Raw genomic sequence first — 21,072 nt, forward strand, 5'->3', positions numbered from 1 at the left:
ATGTAGACGGACTTTTTGTTCTTCAAAGTCACCAAAGCGTGCAAACTCAGTGCGCTCAGTTTATCAGCAAAGTGCGATTTGGGAACACCGTAGTGACGACTTGGTTTAACATTACTTGGCAACAGGGAAAGTGGTGCATTTGTGTCTCCCATAAAAGCAGCTTCACTTGAAATCACTTTGTGATTGTGCACGGGTAAAAACGTCCGCTGAAGTGTCAGATTCTTATTTAATTCTTTTGCTTTCTGTATCTTCTGCATTGCATTCAGGTTACCCTGATGTTTTGTCTCATAGTGCCGTCTTAGATTAAATTCTGTAATTACAGCCACATTAGCTCCACAAATGAGACACACGGGTTCAGTAAACATATACTCAGCCTCCCATCGGTTTTAAAGGCTCTATTTTCAGAATCAACTTTTCTCTTCAGCATCGTGTGAGCTAGCTTCGCAATAACTTGCAGCATCATAAGCTAGACGTGATTAACGCGTAAGTGTTCGCAAGGCAGCTGAAGCGCTGCATTATGGGATCTGTAGTTTATTGTGTTACCAGCGCTTCATATACCCGGGCCATTAATAACAATAATACAGTATATAAAATGATCTCGGGCGGATATAATTACACGCCGGGCGGATGTGGCCGCGCCCTTGAGTTTGACACATATGGACTAAATAGAACTTGAAAAGATATATTTTTCAAATGTGATCGCGCAATTCAGATAGAGTTGACGCACTACAGCCTGCATGCCTCAATAAGTCATCCTCCCTCGCTCTTACTTTTTACCGCTCATCTAATGAATACACTGAGTATGGCTTTACCAAAACAATCATTGATGGCGAATAAAGTATCCATTATTCGAGTATGTAGAACGGGATATATATATACATATATATATACCAGCGTATCGCAGCGGAAAGTAGTGTGTTAAAAAGCTAGAAAAAGAAAAGGGAACATTTTAAAAATAACGTAACATGACTGTCAATATACAGTATTTGTTTTGTGAGTGTTACTGAGTGTTGCTGTCATCAAGGATTTGATTATCATTATTTCTTTCAATCAGGTTCGTATTTGTAGGATGTGTTGTGTTCAAGTTACATTCCGTGTTTGTCAATCGCTGTAAAGATGACAGGTTTCATTCATCGATTTGTTTCTTACTGCATCAATAAACAGCTCGTCTTCTTCTTTATCTGAGACCTGACACACTGCATGCACGGGTTTTTTACACTGTCTTCCTTTAGCGGGACATTGACTTTTTCCACGTGTGCTTTGTTTCCGCAGTAGCTGGATTTATGAATATGCTTGTATGTATCAGACGCTTCATATTTTTGCTGCCTTTTCAATTGTGTAATTGGTTTTGTTCAGCTCTTTGGAACTGTTGCTTTTATCTGTGCACGCGCCAGTTCACGTGAGCCGCTCGGTGTACATGCATCGAAGGTTCCCAGCTGTGCTGGTGCCATCTCGTGCTATGTCCATGGCTGTATTTAATGTTACCTTAGTCCTGGCACTTAAAACTTTCTCTCGCAGTTTCGCTGAGTTTGTGTCAAACACCACCCTGACCATCTCATCTTCCTCTCCATAAGCACAGTCCTTCACCCGTGAATATTTAGTGGCAGTTTGCTATTGGATTGCCGCTGACGGACGGCCTTATATGGGCAGGCACTAAATTACAAACGCCAGCGCAGCCTGTCTATGAACTTAATTTAAAGTGTAGGTTTACATCGTGCTTTGTTTCCGAAGTAGCAGAACTCATGAATATGGTTGTATATGTCACTCGCTCGCTTATTGTTTCGCTGCCTTCTCAATTATATAATGCATGTTTTCTTCAGCGTTTTTTGGAGGTCTTCCTGGTTTTCTATGTACTGCGTGATTACGTGTGAGGCGTGATGATGTCACACGAAACTCCGCCCCCACGGCGTTCAAGCTCATCTCCATTACAGTAAATGGAGAAAACAGCTTCCAGTTATGACCATTACGCGTAGAATTTCGATATAAAACCTGCCCAACTTTTGTAAGGAAGCTGTAAGGAATGAGCCTGCCAAATTTCAGCCTTCCACCCACACGGGAAGTTGGAGAATTAGTGATGAGTCAGTGAGTGAGTGAGTGAGTGAGTGAGGGCTTTGCCTTTTATTAGTATAGATTACATTATCAAACGTTTATTCATGAACTGAAATTGTATTGATTTGGACAGATTTTTAAGTTTACATTTCTTTTTGCACTTTATCACAAAATACAGTGCTAATATTCAAATGATAAAAGTTTTTCATGTATGTTTTTTGATATTTATTAGATTTTTAATGGAGTCATCCACAATTGTTATTTTGAAGGACAGGTTATTTATTAGTCGGCTTTTTTTGCCAGGGGCTAATATTATTGCTTCAGATTTTGCTTTTCTAATAACTGGCTTTGACTTTTCTTCACTGCAAGAAACAATTTTAGAGGAAACCATATTCTTTTAAATTGCAATGGGTAATCAGTTTGGAATTTCTGGAGTTTTTACTATAATTAATATTATATGTTTATGATTTTCATTTATTTAAGTCATTCACTCAAGCACACCGCACTAAATACCACTTCAGACTTGATAGTTCTGTTCGTGTCAAAGCAAACGGGGGTGAGGTTTGGGTGGGTTGAGGGTAATCGGGGGGATGTCTCCCCTGTGAAGCCCCAATCACATCCAGTTCACATTGAAGAAACTGGTGGTGGTGGATGTTTTTCCACTATTACAATAGCACGTCAGGGGCAGGAGTATGGGGTTAAGGGTAGTGGATTGAGAGGAAAACTGGTGTTTACTATTAGTACAGAAAATCTCAAGATGCTGGCTCCATATTATTTTAAAATTTGGATTTTTCAGCACTTTTCCAGTACTGGTATGCCCCATGACCCTGATGCTGTGTTTATTTTTTTGTTATTGTTAAAATGAAGGTGCATTAGACTGCCAACAGATTTCAGACATTCTCTTCTAGTCACATAGTATTAATTGCCCTAATCTGAACTATGAAAAAACATCTTCAATTATAATAACAAAAGTACCATGCATTATTAATACTCAAAAGAATGGCTCCACGAACTTGCTACATATTTTTTTTGTGGATGCAATTCTTTTCAAAACTGTTTTACACATCTCTAGTTTTCAGTGCTTATGTTACTTTGGCCATTGCAATGACATCATCTCATGTATAAAAGACAGGAGTGAACCTTGGCTGGATCATACATCAGCTTCCATAACCCATTAGTGACCAATTATGATAATGCCGAGAGTTTAGAAAAGCTTCCTTTGACAAGACTCAGCTTTTCAGTAACTGATGGATGCTCACTTGTGCTACTCTCCATTTAGTCCTTTTAAATGAATTGTGTTTTTTTCTCATTATAGTAATGTTGTTAGCTGAATGCTCACTTAGACCCTGATATTGTATGTCTACCTTAACTTTTCCTTTTTAACTTTAAATAGCAAGTTAGAAAATAATTTCTGCATAGCGATTTAGAAAAAGGAAGGATGAATACTGCTCAAACACATGTAATAAGAAGACAAACTAAAATGGCCACTCTGTATTTTTCTAAATACAAAGACATTAAAATATAAACCTTATATAACTAATGTAATATACACTCTTCAAAAAATTAAGGGAACGCTTAAATCACAAAATGGATCTTAATGAAATATTCAAGTGGAAAATCTTTACTGAATAATACTGTGGAATTCGTTTACAACAAAATGAGGTAACAACAGTCAATGAAAACCAGATCACCAACCCACTGTTGGCTGGATTCAACATCACACCGAAAATCTAAATCAAAAATTGAAATCACAGGCTGACCCAACTAGCATGAAATTTCATCACGCCTGTATGCACTTCTCACAACATCTGGGCATGCTCCTGATGAGAAGGCAGATGGTGTCCTGAAGGATCTACTCTCAGACCTAGATCAGGGCCACTAGTGAGCTCCTCTATTACAACTTGGTGGAGTTAGATGCATCGATACATTACACTCCAAAGGGTTCTCAAGTGGATTCAGGTGTGGGAAACATATGGGCCAATCAATGGCATCAATGCCTTCATCATCCAGGAACTAATTTCACAGTCTGCCCACATGAGGCCAGATATTATCCTGCAGCAGGAGGAACCCAGGGCACCAGCGTAAGGTCTTACAACGACTGAGGATTTCATCCCTGTACCTAACAGCAGTCAGAGTACCAATGCCTAGCACATGGATGTCTGTTTGACCCTCCAAGGTATGCCTTCCCAGACCATCAATGACCAACTGCCAAACAAGTCATGCTGGATGATGCTGCAAGCTGTGTAATGTTCACCATGGCATCTCCAGACTCTATCACATGTGTTCAGTGTGAACCTACTCTCATCTGTTAAAAAAGAACAGGGCTCCAATGGTGGAATTGCCAATTGTGGTATTCATGCATGGTGATGCCACTCTCATGGAGCCTGTTTCTGACACTTTTGTGCTCGAGACTGTGCTGGGAGACACAGTAAACATTCTTGTGATGTCACATATGGATGTGCCACACTGGAGGAGCTGGACTACCTCTGCAACCTGAATCAGCTGCAGGTACCGTCTCATGCTACAGTATAGACAGTATAGCAGTCAGGTGGAAAAGTTTGTTTCTTGCAGCAAAGAGAATCGTCTCCATCTTAACATTAGCAAAACCATGTAACTGTTTATCAACTTTCACTGCACCAAACAGCCTCAATATCTGGTCACTATTAAAGTAGTGGATATAGAGGTGGTCCAGTCTTTCAAATACTTGGGGGTCTGCATTAATGACAGTTTTGACTGGTGTCGGAACACAGAGGAACTATATAAGAAAGGGCAGAGCAGGCTCCTTAGGTGAAAGTGTTCCTTCTTTATCGGAAGTGACATCCTTCACGTCTTCTATAACTGTGATGGCCAGTGTGATCTTCTATGCTGTGGTGTGTTGGGCTGGTAACATTACTTCAAAAGAGGCCCACCAAATTAACAAGCTAATTAATAGGGCAAGCTCAGTTATAGGATACACTCTGAACCCCCTGGAGGTTATAGCAAAGGAAATAATTAAAACAAAACTGAGTACCATTATGAATAATGCTTCAAATCCTCTCTCTGACACATTAACACTGAATACTTTTAGCCAACATTTTTATTTGGCAGAAGTGTGTCAAGAAACACTACTGGGGCTCCTTTATAACAGCAGCAATACATCTGCATAATGCCTGACTGTGCCTTTGACAGCCAAGTTGGAACTTTTCTTTCTTTTGAATGTTCTTACTTTATAGTCATTCCCATGTGTGTTCACATCAAAATGTTTGTGTATTTATATATGTACTTATTTGTTTAAATAGTTTCTGTAAAAAGCTAAATTTCCCCCTGGGGACAAATAAAGTTCTTTCTATCTATATGCCCTTTGTTATGAATGTTAAGAACTTTATTCTGTCGATAAAAGTATGACTCCATTAGCTGCTCCAATATCACTTAAAGTTTGAGTTATGCAAATAGCAAGTGTTAATTATTGCCAGTAACCTTTTGCAAAGTGTTATTAACAAGAATACAAAAACATCTAATTAATGTAACATATCAACAGCCATTGTGATTATACATTTACCAGTCAGGATCACATAATCAGATTTAAAGGCTACTTCCTACCAAGACAGGGAACTTATTTCATTTTGTGAAAACTTAATCTACACCCTTGTCTTGTGAAGCTTATCCAAGATATAAACAGAGTACAGGGCAGTCTTGTAATAAATCGCTAGTCATACTGTTGAAGCAAGTATTGTATATCATCCATCCATCCATTTTCTAACCCGCTGAATCCGAATACAGGGTCACGGGGGTCTGCTGGAGCCAATCCCAGCCAACACAGGGCACAAGGCAGGAACCAATCCTGGGCAGGGTGCCAACCCACCGCAGGACACACACAAACACACCCACACACCAAGCACACACTAGGGCCAATTTAGAATCACCAATCCACCTAACCTGCATGTCTTTGGATTGTGGGAGGAAACCGGAGTGCCCGGAGGAAACCCACGCAGACACGGGAGAACATGCAAACTCCACGCAGGGAGGACCCGGAAGCGAACCCGGTCTCCTAATCGAGGCAGCAGCGCTACCACTGCGCCACCGTGCCGCCCATTGTATATCACTACCTTTGTTAATTGAAGCATCTAGAGTAGTAAACGGGGTAAACTATTCAAATTAAAACTGTAATATTTCTTTTTGTACAAAATTTTCTAACAGAAGCTGCAATCATAAATACTTAACATATTAACTTTGCCTTGTGCAACAACTTTTTTTAAACTTTCTTTACAGACTTTAAATGTTTGTCAGGATTATTTGCTTAAAATGCTGCTTCTATAAATACTTAAAAACATGTCAATTACTCACTGCTTTGCAGGAAAATACAAATTTATTGTTGTTAAACAATAAATAAATAAATAAATAAATAAATAAAAGCTGTTGTTTTCATTATACTCCTTTACTTAGGATTTGTATTTGATATTACTACCTTAGACTCCCCAACTGATGTGCTGGATTAAGTGGAGAAGTAAAATTTTGCAAGGCATCCATATAATCTGGTCTTCTCATTTGCTCTACAAGAAACTTCATCTGCACCTAAAGAGTTGGAGAGAAAAACAAAGAGCTAATTTCATATTTGTTATTGTTCTTCCCAATTCTGTCATTCCTCCAGTTAAGCCTTCTATCCAATTTAAGAATAATGGAGAGTCAGAGCCTTCCTTGGCAGCATTAGAAACAAGGCAGGAATCAATCCTGAATGGGGATATCGGTCTGTCTCACAAATATACACACGTAAAGACACAATCCAACCTAGACACCCGAAGAGAGTTCAATTAACCCTGCACACAGTTTTAGAATGCAAAAAAGAGGCCACAGTACCCATGAAAAATCCAACATAAATACAGTGTGAACATGTTAATTCTATACAGACAATGGGTAGGCGAGAATTTGGACCCAAGTTTACTAGAGCTGCAAAAGCAAGCTAAAGTTCACCTCACAGTATCAGTTACCAGGTACATAAACAACTTAATTAAATTCTAGTTCACTGCATGACATACAAATACACAAATGTATAATTACTTCTTGATTTATTCTATACCTTTTGTGCTTCATCTTTTTTTTCCTGTTTAAGTATGTCAGTGAGGTTAATTAACTTCTCCATGGCTTCAACTTGTCTGCTTAGATGTTTGAGATACATCCCGCACGCTCTACAGTAGGACTCCAATAACAAGCCAAAACGCTGACTGACTGTTTTGTTGTGCATTTCTGACCTTTAAAAAAGTGAAAACATAAATTGTATTTTAGTATTGTCTATCTGTAATTTATCAAAAACAATCTAATAAAATTAGTTATACAAAGCCAGAAAGTGTAATAGCTAAATGTATTTTCAAGATAATAATATGAAAGGCAACACAAACAACAAGAAATTTCCTTCAGAGTCAGCATTTGACATCACAACTATAGTTTTTAAAGTAAACTAATCAAAGCAAACCATCAGACAATGTTATTTTAAATGCTTTATGCCAGTGTTTTGACCCACTGAATAGATCACAATTGTTAGCATGGGGTTTGGGCTTTGTCCTAGTTAGTGAAATTAGCACAATCTTCATTTCCCCTTGTTGAATCGAATGTGATCCTCAGAGTGGGGGAGGGAGTTTAGGACTATTGTCAGAGTGGCAATCTGTTGATACTCACTTGCAACCTACCGTGACCAACTACCAATATAAACAATAGCAACTTGCTACTCAACGCTGGCAGCCTAACCCAATGGTTGAGAAACACTGCTTTATACGAAACTAAATAATTCACAAATTTTTATGCTGTTTAATGGTAGGCATAACTACATTTTCATCCAATGGAATATGGCATACATGTTATATTAATAGAATTATAAATCAACACACTCAAGAGCTGTCCATTTTCTTACAGAAAAGGAAAAAAAACTATAAATAACCTGAAAACGTGTAACTTACTTCAGATGCCAAAAGAAGAAATGTCCTATTCTTTGATTAGTCAAGGCTTTCTTCAGCAAAAATCTCACCAACGGGTTATCTAAATACTGCTCATATTTAAGGACCTGAAAATGAGAATTACAATATAAATTTATTTAATAAACATTAATTATACCTAAAATATTTAACTTTTAATATCTTATTTACATTGAACTTTTTACCTGCACAAGCTGAATAAGATACTGAGAAAGTTTATCATCTGTTAAATATTTCTCAAGACACCTTACAGCAAAATCACGTATCATTGGATCTGGGTAGTTACAGTCCAACAATTCCATTGCCTGCTCTGGCTTAATAGGTGGCCAATCTTTCAAAAGACAATACATCTGCTCAAACAGAAAGCAGCATAGTATGAAATTAGTACAACTGAAATATACATTTTCAATAGTCAATAAGGGGCTCAAAATGAAAACAGAAAACTTTTTAAAAAATTAAGAGTTTAGCATATGAAAGACATTAAACATTCATGTTACTTGTGCCACTTCATCTCTGGAGTTCCACTTCACAGCAAGCAACATCTTAGGAAGAATTTCAGGAATATTCACACAGTAATCTCTGTGGAGTTAAAAAAAACAACTTACAATTGTACTGTAATTTTGAAGATTTGAATCAAATAAAGTACAGAAAGCAAATATGTTTTTAAAATGTGGCTTTTTACATATGTCTGTCAAACACCATTTACCTATTTCGCCATAAAAAATCTTTCTCTTGTTCAGTGATTTCAGAAAGTGGGTCTCGGTTACACAATAGGCGAAACTGTTCAAGGTCATTTTCTGTCAAATCATTATCTCTTACCAGTCGGTTACTCTGAAAGACAAAATTTTGTTCCTGGTTAACGGATGAGTAGACAAACCAATTTTATATTAGCTATAGCTATAATGGACAGTACACTTACTAAGCCAGGCTGAAAGTAATTAATACCCAAATCTCTGGACATGGTCCAAGTGGCATGTTCCTCGATAGCTGGCATATCAGGAAACTTCAGAAGACTGCTAAAATTGTCAAACTCTATCTCTAAACAAGGCGTTTCCTGGAAACAGATGAAAAGTATTATACACAGTATTTAGGAGTTTTGCCGTTTTATGTTGTCAATCATATATAACTGAAAGATATCAGTGCTAGCATGGTGGCTAAGACAGATTTCCAGTAAAGTCATTCTGTATAGGACTTACATATTCTCCCTATGTTTCTTTGACATCCCAAAAAAGTGTATTTGTTAGCTAAGGAATCCTAATTCATCTGGAATAAGTGTTTGCAGATATATCAACAAGTGTTGAATGGGATAGTTTGATATCCCATCTATGAATTAATGTTAACTTGTGCCTCATGCTGATGAGATACACTTCAACTCCCTTTAATCTTTAAAGCTCAAGACAAACTCAGAAAATTAATATATATTGATGAAACAGTTGACAATATGGAAACAAAGTCAGACACTGGCAAGATTACTCTAAATTCAAAGAAAATCTGTAGAATACTGAGAAACCTTTTCTCTAGAAAAGACAGCAAATACTGTTTTTTTAAGTATGCATACAAGATGAACATAGTGCATTTATTTTTTCATTATACTTACATTTTATAATATTTTCAAAAGATAGATGTTCATCAAGGCAACACAAAACATATAATTTAAATAGACATATGGTTAAATAAAATATTGGATTTAAAAAAATATATATATAATAAACTGGAATGTACTGAAACCATACAGATGATTATTAAATAATTGTAGTCCTACTATGTGTATTGTTTTTGAAAACAACTCTCATCACTCACTCTCTATTTGTAATCATTCTATATCAGAACACTGTAGACAAAAAACAAGCAGACCTACTTGACAAAGATTAGCACATAGCACTTATTTACTACAAAAGAAACACCACAGAGTACTTAAGACAATTTTTACTACTGTGAATTGTGCCAATGAAGCCCAGAATCCAACTGGGTAGTCTGAAACCTGCTACGGGACCACAAACAAACTTAAGTTTCTTTCCACCTAAGGTAAATAAGTGCTTATCAGAAGCAAGATGACACCTTAAGCAAATACATAAAAAACACTTATAATAAATGTATATAGAATCTAAACTTTGATATGTTGTTGCCAATATATGATAGGTTGGAGAAAAAAAATGTAAATCTTATTTACAAGTCAATTAAATAGTTAATTGCAAATGTTGATTATTATATGGGTAAGACCCAAGTAGCCATGTTGTACTTTTGTGCAGAAAATGTTTTCTGTTAAATTTTATGCTCCTATCCCACAAAGTAACATCCTGTAAATTTATCACTGTTTTTGTATACCTTATTTGGATTTGAACCAGTAACTCCTATAGGGTTTAGTAAGTCTTCCAGTCCATGAGGAACAGACCATAAATTTAGAGCCATTTTTCCAGAAACAAGGGTATGTGTATAGTCAAACAAATTTATATTTCCCCAGGCCAAAGGGCAGTGCTCCTATAGTGAAAAGGCAATAAAATCAGATGTAAAAATGTATTTAATAATTTAATGAAACGACTAAAGATACTGTATTGTCCACACAGACAGACACATTACAAAAGTAGAGTAGCATAGTTAAATTTTATTAATTTGAAATATCATTGACAAAAAGTATTAATAAGAATGCAAAATCAACTTAAGCAGCTTTAATCTATAAAATTCTAAATAAAAATTACAGGAGAGAGAGAAAATGGTGTTTTCTAATCATTAAATAGTGTTTCTAGGAATAACAGAAGGGAAATAGAAGATTTTAAAATGTAGCACCTCTTTGGCACCCTTTCTCCCTTTGACAGAGCAGATGGACAAACAGAGACGGGCTGCACGAGGAAGATCAGGAATGAACATATCATATGTCAGCCACTCATTCCACCTACAAACAAAAGAAAGAAGTATCTATACATTATGTAATACCACAAACACCAAAGCTGATAAATAACCAACAATGGCAAGATTAAACTTAAATCAAGCTTCAAAATCAAAGAAAAACGTGTTTATGTAAGAGAACGTGCATGAATTACTAAATGACAAACTGTAATTCTTGCATGTGTAAAACAGAACAGTATATATTTAAACTAATATCAAGCATTATTTCAAGTGCTTCTGAAACTGAAGGAAGTCACTTAATGCATAATTGCCTATTTAAAACCATGCTCAAAACAAAGATCCTCACCAATTTTCAAAATAAGCTCCCCAGAAGAATAATAATTAAAAAATGTATAGTCAATCTTTTAATCTATCTTAACTATGGTTCAAAAATAAATAAAATAAATAAATTTTATGTTCACGCAGTAATTATCTTCGATAAATTGTCAAAACAATTTGGGGGTGTGGTCATAAACAAATGCCACTTTTAGTTTTATATAATAAATGTTTACCACTTAATGATTTCAGACCAAAAGGGGTCTAATGGTGATATGGCAAGAAAAAAAAAAAGTTACTATGTTCTCCTTTACTAATCTGTAACACATACATACACGTGTATATACACACATATATATATATATATATACACACATATATATATATATATATATATATATATATATATATATATATATATATATATACACATATACACACACACATATATATACATACACACACACACACACACACACACACACATATATATATATATATACATACAGTATATATACACATACACACACACATATTCATACATACACATACATGTGCATCAAACGCAGCTGCATAACAACGTCGTGATAATGAAGAGACAAGGTTGAAATGTAGCAAATGCAGCTCATCAATGTGAGTAATGGAAGGCTTGAAGTTTTCACTAAAAACATTGTCTATCTGGAGGTACCAGAGACAAAGATCAATAGGACTCATATGATAGAGATACGGCTAAGACATGGTATCACCATAGCGTTCTTACGAAAGCCAGTGGGACAGCAAGCTCAAGTGGGTCCATGTCCTCTGCACTCTTAAGAGTTAACTGACTCCTCTCCAAGTTCGCGAATATGGTAAAACTGCTAGGGAGTGTTTGGGTTGGTTTTAGTCCTGAAGACCACACACATATATATGTAGTGTCCCTTAGGCGGCTCCCGGAGGCAAGCGGTTTCACTGCCTGCCCACCACACACGGCTGCCCTGTTCGTTCTTAGTGGGCAGCTGGTAATGCCGCAAGTGGTGGCAAAATGGAAGCTGGAGGGGGGGCGATTTCGCTGCTCGCGCACTGTAGTGTCCCTCGGGTGGCTCCCAGCGGCAAGCGATTTCACTGCCCGCCCACCACACATGGGTGCCCTGATCGTTTTCAGTGGGCGGCTGGTAATACTGCAAGTGGTGACCCAGTTGTGGCTGAATGGAGGCCATTAAAGGGTGCATTGAATGGCTGCCTATTGAATGGGGGCGATTCACTACCCGCCTCTGGCCGCACCGCGTTCGTTCTTGGTGGGCGGACACTGCAGGCAGCATAATGTAGTGGAGGTGACTGTGAGGTGGGCTGGTGGTGAACCGCCCGTCGATGCATTCTCAATAGCAAGCCTGCTTGTACTGTTACGTACATAGCAGGAAGTTGTCTCTTGTCAGTACATCAGATGTGTTGATGACTGGTGCCTTCCTGCTGTGATAGCGTGTACAGTGCTGTGCATGAGCTCATCTTAACCTTTTGTCTTCTCCCTTCAAGAATGTCTCTGAAACACAAATCTGATGCAAGTGCTGGTGATACAATAAAGAAGAGAAAAACTTCATCATTGAAAATAAAGTAGAAACAATAAAAAGGTCAGAGAGAGGTGAAACTCCATCATTCATTGGCAGAGCACTTGGCTACAGTTGGTCAACAATAGTATTTATTAAATTTATGTACCTGTTCTGACCTACATACAAATTCAACTTAAGGACAAACCTACAGTCCCTATCTTGTACGTAACTCGGGGACTGCCTGTATATGCATTGAGATGAACTTGTATCATTTCAAGTTTGTGTGAGGCTAACTGAAAACAAACATTCCCCCATAAACAGCATTCACTTGTACATAAATGGCTAACCTGTATTGTATAGCCAACTTTGGTTGCATAGGAGGAGAGAAGAAATACCACATGAACACACAAATACCTGCAGCTATTTCAACATTGTGGATGTTTACTTCATTTTAACTTGTACCTAGCTGTCTGGATTATAAACAAATATAAATGTGATTAAAAAAAATTAAATAAACAACAACCATTCCATGCACTCTCAAGTATGTACCAAAGTAATTGTGCTATAATTAATATTTCAGATAAGGAAAACGTAATAGCTATCTTCCTTTGCATGCAAAACTACTATTGATTGACACCTTAAAATATCAAGACTAAACCATCCATTCACATCCAATTGGCATAAAAGGTTTGCTCTCCTAAAACATTTGATTTTTACAGTTGTTTTTAATCTATTGGTAGCTGGTTTCTCTTTGAACAAGATTGGAGTTAAATATTGTATCATTTTTGTCAGCTTCAAGGAAGACTTGTTTCTTTTTAATCTAACCTATGCAAGTAGGGAAGGGAAAAAATGAAGGTACAGTTTTTGCCTTCACTTACTAAAATTCAGGAGAATTTTTATAGATGGTTAGGGGTATTTTGTGAAATATAAAAATAAAGTTTACCTTATCAGAATAGTACATAGTAACCAAGTCATCAATAAGAGAAAACAAATTACAAATTAAGCAGAGTATAAATTTAATCAAGTTGCAATTCAACCAACATATGTTCCAGTAAACAGATCACCTTCTATAGAAACCAGTATGCGCACTGGGGGAAAGCGATAAGAGTTGTGCATAAAGCAATGTATAAACTAAAAAAAAATGCGGAGAGTTTCATGCATATTAACCAGTACATTAAAAACTGAACAAACACAACTCAAATGAACAATCAAAGCATTTCATATCAAGCCATTCCATCTGTTTGTTATTCAATATTAGCATTTAAACATTGGTGTAGCCAAATTATACCGTTTCTAAATGGTGCCTCACTTACTACTCTCATTTCAGTGCTACTTCGAGACAATGCCCAATAAGCCTTGCTATTCAATTAAGATATTTTATCAGCGTGTGCTTCTATTCTAAGTTTTTTTTTCCCCCCAAGTTTGATCTGTTTAATAGTTATGGATCAAGGTATTGGTATATTGTCAATCATGTGTGCAGCAGACTATATAGTAGCCAATTGTAAAACAAAACAGTTGATTTTATGAATGACAGTATTTTAATTGGACAGTCGGGCCAAGACGCGAGAGGAAGAAGTAAAAATCATTACATTAGATTGAAACACACTGCCAAAGCTGTTTCCCGCTGTGATAGTAACAGTTATACATATTAAATTAATAACAGTACTATGCATAATTTTAGCTTTTTGCCTTTTACCTCAGATTACTTCTGACACAGGAGTTATTAACCACAATGATTCACAATCAAATAATCTCAAGTCTGTTAAAAAGCCACTAAATGATTTCTGTGTGAAAACAGAAGCTTTATTCACTAACATTTTTTTATTTTATGCTGATGCTGTCATATCAGTATACCAGTACTACAGTTGATGCTTTTGCCCAATAGGGTGTAAACGCAAAGGTGCAAAGTAAACCTTTGAACAACTCAAAGGTTTCACCATCCAAGCGGCCGTGTCAGAGTTGTACCGTAACCCGATTTCTTTTTCTTTGGTTATATCCTTGATTAAAGGCACACTTGTTTGGTTATACTTGTACTGTTTGTGAAAGTGTTTATATAATATTTGGACCAGTCTTCACACATTATACGCTTCATATTAAAATGTTGTCATTAGTACTTTAACATGAAAAAAGTTTCTAATTTAGCTATGTGTTCAACACTTCTTGCCTCGCAATTCCTGTCATCCTACATTTACATAGATTGTTGTAGACACAGAACATACATGAAATGGGATGGGATAGCAGGCTATTTGCTGCTTGTGCTGATCGACACATTTGCAAAAAAGACGCTAATGGAGAGGTGTGAAGGAATTTAAGGTGGCCGAGATTATGTGTTTTTCATAGGCTTCAGGGATTCTTGTGTTAAATAGGTACATGGGACGGGGGTCTGTCCTATTGAGTCCTGCATTTTAAAAAGGTATGTACATTAACCCTTAAACCACCACATACTTGGGGGTTAATGCACTCCTGGACGCCAAATACTTTTTTGCTGCACTTTTTAAGTAAACGTCACAATCTACAGTATACTAATAAAAGGCAAAGCCCTAACTGACTGACTGACTACTCACTCATCACTAATTCTCCAACTTCCCATGTAGGTAGAAAGCTGAAATTTGGCAGGCTTATTCCTTACAGCTTATTTACAAGAGTTACTTTGCAGTTATTTATTTATGGTTTCATTTCGAAATTCTACACGTAACGGTCATAACGATCGACAACATCCGCCATGTGAACTTTCTTATTTATGGCCCCATCTTCACAAAATTTGGTAGGCAGCTTCCCTGCGATAACTGAAACCGATGTACTTACTTATTCCGATGGTATGACGCCACTGTCGGCCGCCATATTGAACTTTCCAACGTCGCCAATTTTCCAACTTCCCCTGTAGGTAGAAGGCTGACCCCATCTTCACGAAATTTGGTAGGCGGCCTCCCTGCGCTAACCGAAACCAATGTACATACTTATTTCGGCGGTATGACACCACTGTCAGCCGCCATATTGAACTTTCCAATGTCACTAATTCTCCAACTTCCCGTGTAGGTAGAAGGCTGAAATTTGGTACTTATTTCGGTGGTATGATGTCACTGTCGGCCGCCATATTAAACTTTTAACGGAAACCGATGTACGTACTTATTTCGTTGGTATGACACCACTGTCGGCCGCCATATTGAACTTTCCAACGTCACTAATTCTCCAACTGCCTGTGTAGGTAGAAGGCTGAAATTTGCCAGGCTCATTCCTTACAGCTTACTTACAAAAGTTAAGCAGGTTTCATTTTGAAATTCTACACGTAATGGAAAAAAGTTTAATAAATTTGCAAAAACCTCAAGTAAAAAAAAAAACAACTGCGAAATCACATGTACATGAGTATTTACAGCCTTTGCTCAATACTTTGTCAATGCACCTTTGGCAGCAATTACAGCCTCAAGTCTTTTTGAATATGATGCCACAAGCGTGGCACACCTATCCTTGGCCAGTTTCGGCCATTCCTCTTTGCAGCATCTCTCAAGCTCCATCAGGTTGGATGGGAAGCGTTGGTGCACAGCCATTTTAAGATCTCTATAGAGATGTTCAATCGGATTCAAGTCTGGGCTCTGGCTGGGACACTCAAGGACATTCACAGAGTTGTCCTGAAGCCACTCCTTTGATATCTTGGCTGTGTGCTTAGGGTCGTTGGCCTGCTGAAAAATGAACCATTACCCCAGTCTGAGGTCAAGAGCGCTCTGGATCAGGTTTTCATCCAGGATGTCTCTGTACATTGCTGCAGTCATCTTTCCCTTTATCCAGACTAGTCTCCCAGTTCCTGCCGCTGAAAAACATCCCCACAGCATGATGCTGCCACCACCATGCTTCACTGTAGGGATGGTATTGGCCTGGTTTCCTCCAAACGTGACGCCTGGCATTCACACCAAAGAGTTCAATCTTTGTCTCATCAGACCAGAGAATTTTGTTTCTCATGGTCTGAGAGTCCTTCAGATGCCTTTTGGCAAACTCCAGGCGGGCTGTCATGTGCCTTTTACTAAGGAGTGGCTACCATCTGGCCACTCTACCATACAGGCCTGATTGGTGGATTGCTGCAGAGATGGTTGTCCTTCTGGAAGGTTCTCCTCTCTCCACAGAGGACCTCTGGAGCTGTGTTCTTGGTCACCTCCCTGACTAAGGCCCTTCTCCCTCGATTACTCAGTTTAGATGGTCGGCTAGCTCTAGGAAGAGTCCTGGTGGTTTCGAACTTCTTCCACTTACAGATGATGGAGGCCAGTGTGCTCATTGGGACCTTCAAAGCAGCAGAATTTTTTCTGTAACCTTCCCCAGATTTGTGCCTCGAGACAATCCTGTCTCGGAGGTCTACAAACAATTCCTTTGATTTCATGCTTGGTTTGTGCTCTGACATGAACTGTCAACTGTGGGAACTTAAATAGACAGGTGTGTGCCTTTCCAAATCATGTTCAATCAACTGAATTTACCACAGGTGGACTCCAATTAAGCTGCAGAAACATCTCAAGGTTGATCAGGGGAAACAGGATGCACCTGAGCTCAATGTTGAGCTTCATGGCAAAGGCTGTGAATACTTAAGTACATGTGATTTCTAAGTTTTTTTATTGGTATTAAATTTGCAAAAACCTCAAGTAAATTTTTTTTCACATTGTCATTATGGGGTGTTGTGTGTAGAATTCTGAGGAAAAAAATGAATTTAATCCATTTTGGAATAAGGCTGTAACATAACAAAATGTGGAAAAAGTGATGCGCTGTGAATACTTTATGGGTGCACTGTAAGTCATGAAATAAAGTACTACATAGTAAGACTTTTAATTTAAAAGATATGTATGTTACATATTTATATAAACTTAAAGCCCCTCCCAAGAAAACAACCAGCAAATTACTAGATGTCATTAAGAGTACTGTAAGGCAGCAACTTTCAAAGGTTGAGGTTGAGCTTTCAATTAACTAGGCCCTTGAGGATCACTTTTGTAACTACAGTTTTAATTACACTTCTCTGTTAAACGGCTTGTATAAAAATTCTAAAAACAGAATAAATAACACTGCAATGAGAGGCCTTCCCAAACAACCGAACATTAAAAGAGCTGTGACAATGTATTTAACAAACAACAAACATGAGATCTTCTCCAGAACAGTCCAGCCAATAAAGTATGGCTCAAATGAAATACTTGTGAGCAACAGAATAACCATTAAAAACTAGTAATAAACTGTACTATTTTCAAATGCCCTCAATTAAGAAAGCAAAGCAAGTTATATTTATTATTCAGTTTTCTTGCCCTCTTTTCGTCACATCTTAGTTAAAAATTTGCAGTTGATTTTGAGACATGTCATTTAACACTAGAATTAAAATTGCCTACGAAAAAACACGTAAATCCGTCCCACCTTAAATCGCTTCTTAAATCCCTTCACACCTCTCCGCCAGCGTCCTTTGTCATCTAAATGTGCTGATAAAGAGAAGATAGAAACAGCCGGCTATTCAATCCCACCACCAATTTAGAACGTGCACGAACTTCTCTCAGCTCATACCTTGATTGATTGAGTATCTGGGAGTGAAGTGAAGTTTTAGAGTGGAAATAATAGATCGTTATTTGGAACACACGCATTTCATGTCTGTTCCGTTTCTACTCTACAGTAATCTGTGTAAACACATTGTTAAAATAGAAACGTTTTTTATATTCTAGTAGTAGATAACAAAATGTAGGCACAAACTATATAATGTATGAAGCCTGAAGTCCAAATATCAAAGAAACATTTTCACAAAAGGTACAAATATAACACAACAATTGCGCTTTTATTTAAAAATATAACTGCAGAAACAAAAAGCCGCCTTAACATGCGACTTTGACACCTGTTTATTATGACTGCTTCCATGGTGCAATAGAATCAGCTGCCAACTGGGAATCAAAAGGTCGTGAGTTCGAACCTGCACCATTCTGTTTTGAGAAGTAAACTGCTCTTAGTCTTACTATTTTAGAATAAAAGCATACATTTGATTTCAGTCTGTAACAGCTGGTGTAATTTATGATCCTTGTAAAGGTTAGCTTTTTTTTTAATTCACTTTTCATTCTCTCAGTTGCGTTCAGAATCAATCCATACAACCCCATCTGACATGGCTGTTTTCACATAAAGATGCGCTATAGCTCTGCAGTGTACTTGTGACTGCATTCTCGTACCAATGTTTGCGAAATGAAGTGTCTGCGTGTACTTTTTGTGGCATTACATGTGTATTTTTTCAGCATGCCCGTTTGAGCATGCTCAAACACAGGAACAGATGTTGGTGTAAAAGTATAACAAAACAAGTGCACTTTTATTCAAGACTACCTGTATAACCGTAGAAAAAAGAAAGCAAGTTACAGTAGGCGATTGATATGACAGCTTGCATGGTGCAATGCTAAGAAGTGCTGATTTCCATTCCGTGCTATATAAAATCATCACATTCAAATATTAACAGTTCCCACACCCCCAAGGACCGTCCTTCCTACATGTACGACACGTGTACTTGTTGCAGTGTACACACTTCTCTGTGCTATGGTTCCTATTACACTGAATGAGCACCTGACACTGTACTTTCTTCCCTGGGGGAAGAAATATATCTATTATACAGTACCTTCCCTGTTTATTTATATATCTAGTGCCTTCTCTGCCTGTCTGTCTCATTGCATATAGCGCCGAAGTTACTGCTCTTTACCATCCTCTCCTCTGCATGTCCTGGAGTACAAAAGAAACAGCATACAGCAACATGCGGGGACTGGCAGGAACACTCAATAAAACTGAATAAAAGAAAATCAAGTGACGGTGAGATACGAAGAAGACAGCTTCGCCAGCGTATTTTTGAATAAAAGCGCAATTGTTGTGTTATATTTGTACCTTTTGTGAAAATGTTTCTTTGATATTTGGACTTCAGGCTTCATACATTATATAGTTTATGCCTACATTTTGTCATCTACTACCAGAATATAAAAAATGTTTCTATTTTAACAATGTGTTTACACAGATTACTGTAGAAACGGAACAGACATGAAATGCATGTGTTCCAAATAACGATCTATTATTTCCACTCTAAAACTTCACTTCACTCCCAGATACTCAATCACTCAAGGCATGAGCTGAGAGAAGTTCGTGCACGTTCTAAATTGGTGGTGGGACGGAATAGCCGGCTGCTTCTAGCTTCTCTTTATCAGCACATTTAGAGGACAAAGGACGCTGGCGGAGAGGTGTGAATGGATTTAAAAAGCGATTTAAGGTGGGACGGATTTATGAGTATTTTCGTAGGCTCTGGTAATTCTAGTGTTAAACTTACTAGCTATGCCATAAATGTTATGAACATTTTAAAATTACAGACATTAGTGTTTTTTTTTTCTTTTAAATAGAATCTGCCTGGTAATGTCTTATAATGAGTCTGTTGAATGACTCACTAGAACAGCATAGTTTTAAAACAACTAGCTGAACCTAAATGTATGAATGGCCTGGTCTAATCTGTAAAAAGTTTATGAAGCTTATTTTTAAAGTGCATACCGAGTAATACTTCACAGTATTTACAATGATAAACTTAAACAATCTTTAATTAAAACATTTTAAAAACTATATTATCCAATATTAGTCAAAATATATTATATGCTGATGAAGTCTGCCACTATTTAAATAAACATGCAACAAAGTGTGTCACTCCAACATGCTGAGTAAGCCTCATAAAGTGGTATATGCTTCATTGCACATATAGTGAAGAAATACTTAAAAAGTTCCTACTATTAAATTCAGGAGGTAAATAAAACATTCACAGATGAAAGGTCCATATTAGATGCGTCTGAGTCTATATGTTGCTAAATGCTACTTCTAAAGGCTGATCTGTAGTTGGAAAAAAAAAAAAATAATAATGTAGCAAAACTTGCTGTCAGCTTGTCCGGCTCATATGGATTTAACCTAACCTACAATGATGGTGATAGCAAAATTAAAATCTTATCAAAGAAGCCCCATAAACATAAATTCAAGTTAAAATCACAGAAATAAACTGAACAGCCCAATATAATCCCAACACTTGATGCGACTGAAATATAATAAAAGCTGACCAGTGATTGCCATTTACTGTATCCAATGCAGAAAAATGAAGTATCTCCATCCAATCAATGCACAAATCTGATTATTGATAACTTTAAAGTGAAGAGTGCCATTAATCAATTCAAAGATGATAGCAAGCACTGGAGGATATCCATTTTTAATACAACTTCAATTGTTTTAATGTGTAGTTGCTGGCTAGACAGAATAGAACCCTGAATTAAAACAATGGCAAAGAATTCAAAGTCTAGAGATAGTTTTGTTGATCGGTTTATCTTGCTCATCTGTGTCTCCCATGCTAATCGGCTGGACTACTATTATGATTGTTGTTTTATGAAAAATTGAAATACTAC

The 21,072-nt window shown here is 37.2% G+C and overlaps 1 protein-coding gene across 1 annotated transcript in view; it reads right to left on the reverse strand.

Moving 5' to 3' along the window:
• pik3ca (phosphatidylinositol-4,5-bisphosphate 3-kinase, catalytic subunit alpha) overlaps nt 1-21,072 on the reverse strand; it is a 93,368-nt gene that overhangs the window by 10,924 nt on the left and 61,372 nt on the right. Inside the window, exons 7-15 of the mRNA XM_039758728.1 lie at nt 10,776-10,881; nt 10,317-10,469; nt 8,911-9,045; nt 8,698-8,822; nt 8,489-8,570; nt 8,177-8,341; nt 7,977-8,080; nt 7,103-7,274; nt 6,494-6,600 (exon numbers count right to left, since the gene is read on the reverse strand). Coding sequence (XP_039614662.1) covers nt 6,494-6,600; nt 7,103-7,274; nt 7,977-8,080; nt 8,177-8,341; nt 8,489-8,570; nt 8,698-8,822; nt 8,911-9,045; nt 10,317-10,469; nt 10,776-10,881 — 1,149 coding nt within the window. The remainder of the gene's footprint in view (nt 1-6,493; nt 6,601-7,102; nt 7,275-7,976; nt 8,081-8,176; nt 8,342-8,488; nt 8,571-8,697; nt 8,823-8,910; nt 9,046-10,316; nt 10,470-10,775; nt 10,882-21,072) is intronic.

Source organism: Polypterus senegalus, chromosome 1, assembly GCF_016835505.1.
Source record: "Polypterus senegalus isolate Bchr_013 chromosome 1, ASM1683550v1, whole genome shotgun sequence".
NCBI classification, from domain to species: domain Eukaryota; kingdom Metazoa; phylum Chordata; class Cladistia; order Polypteriformes; family Polypteridae; genus Polypterus; species Polypterus senegalus.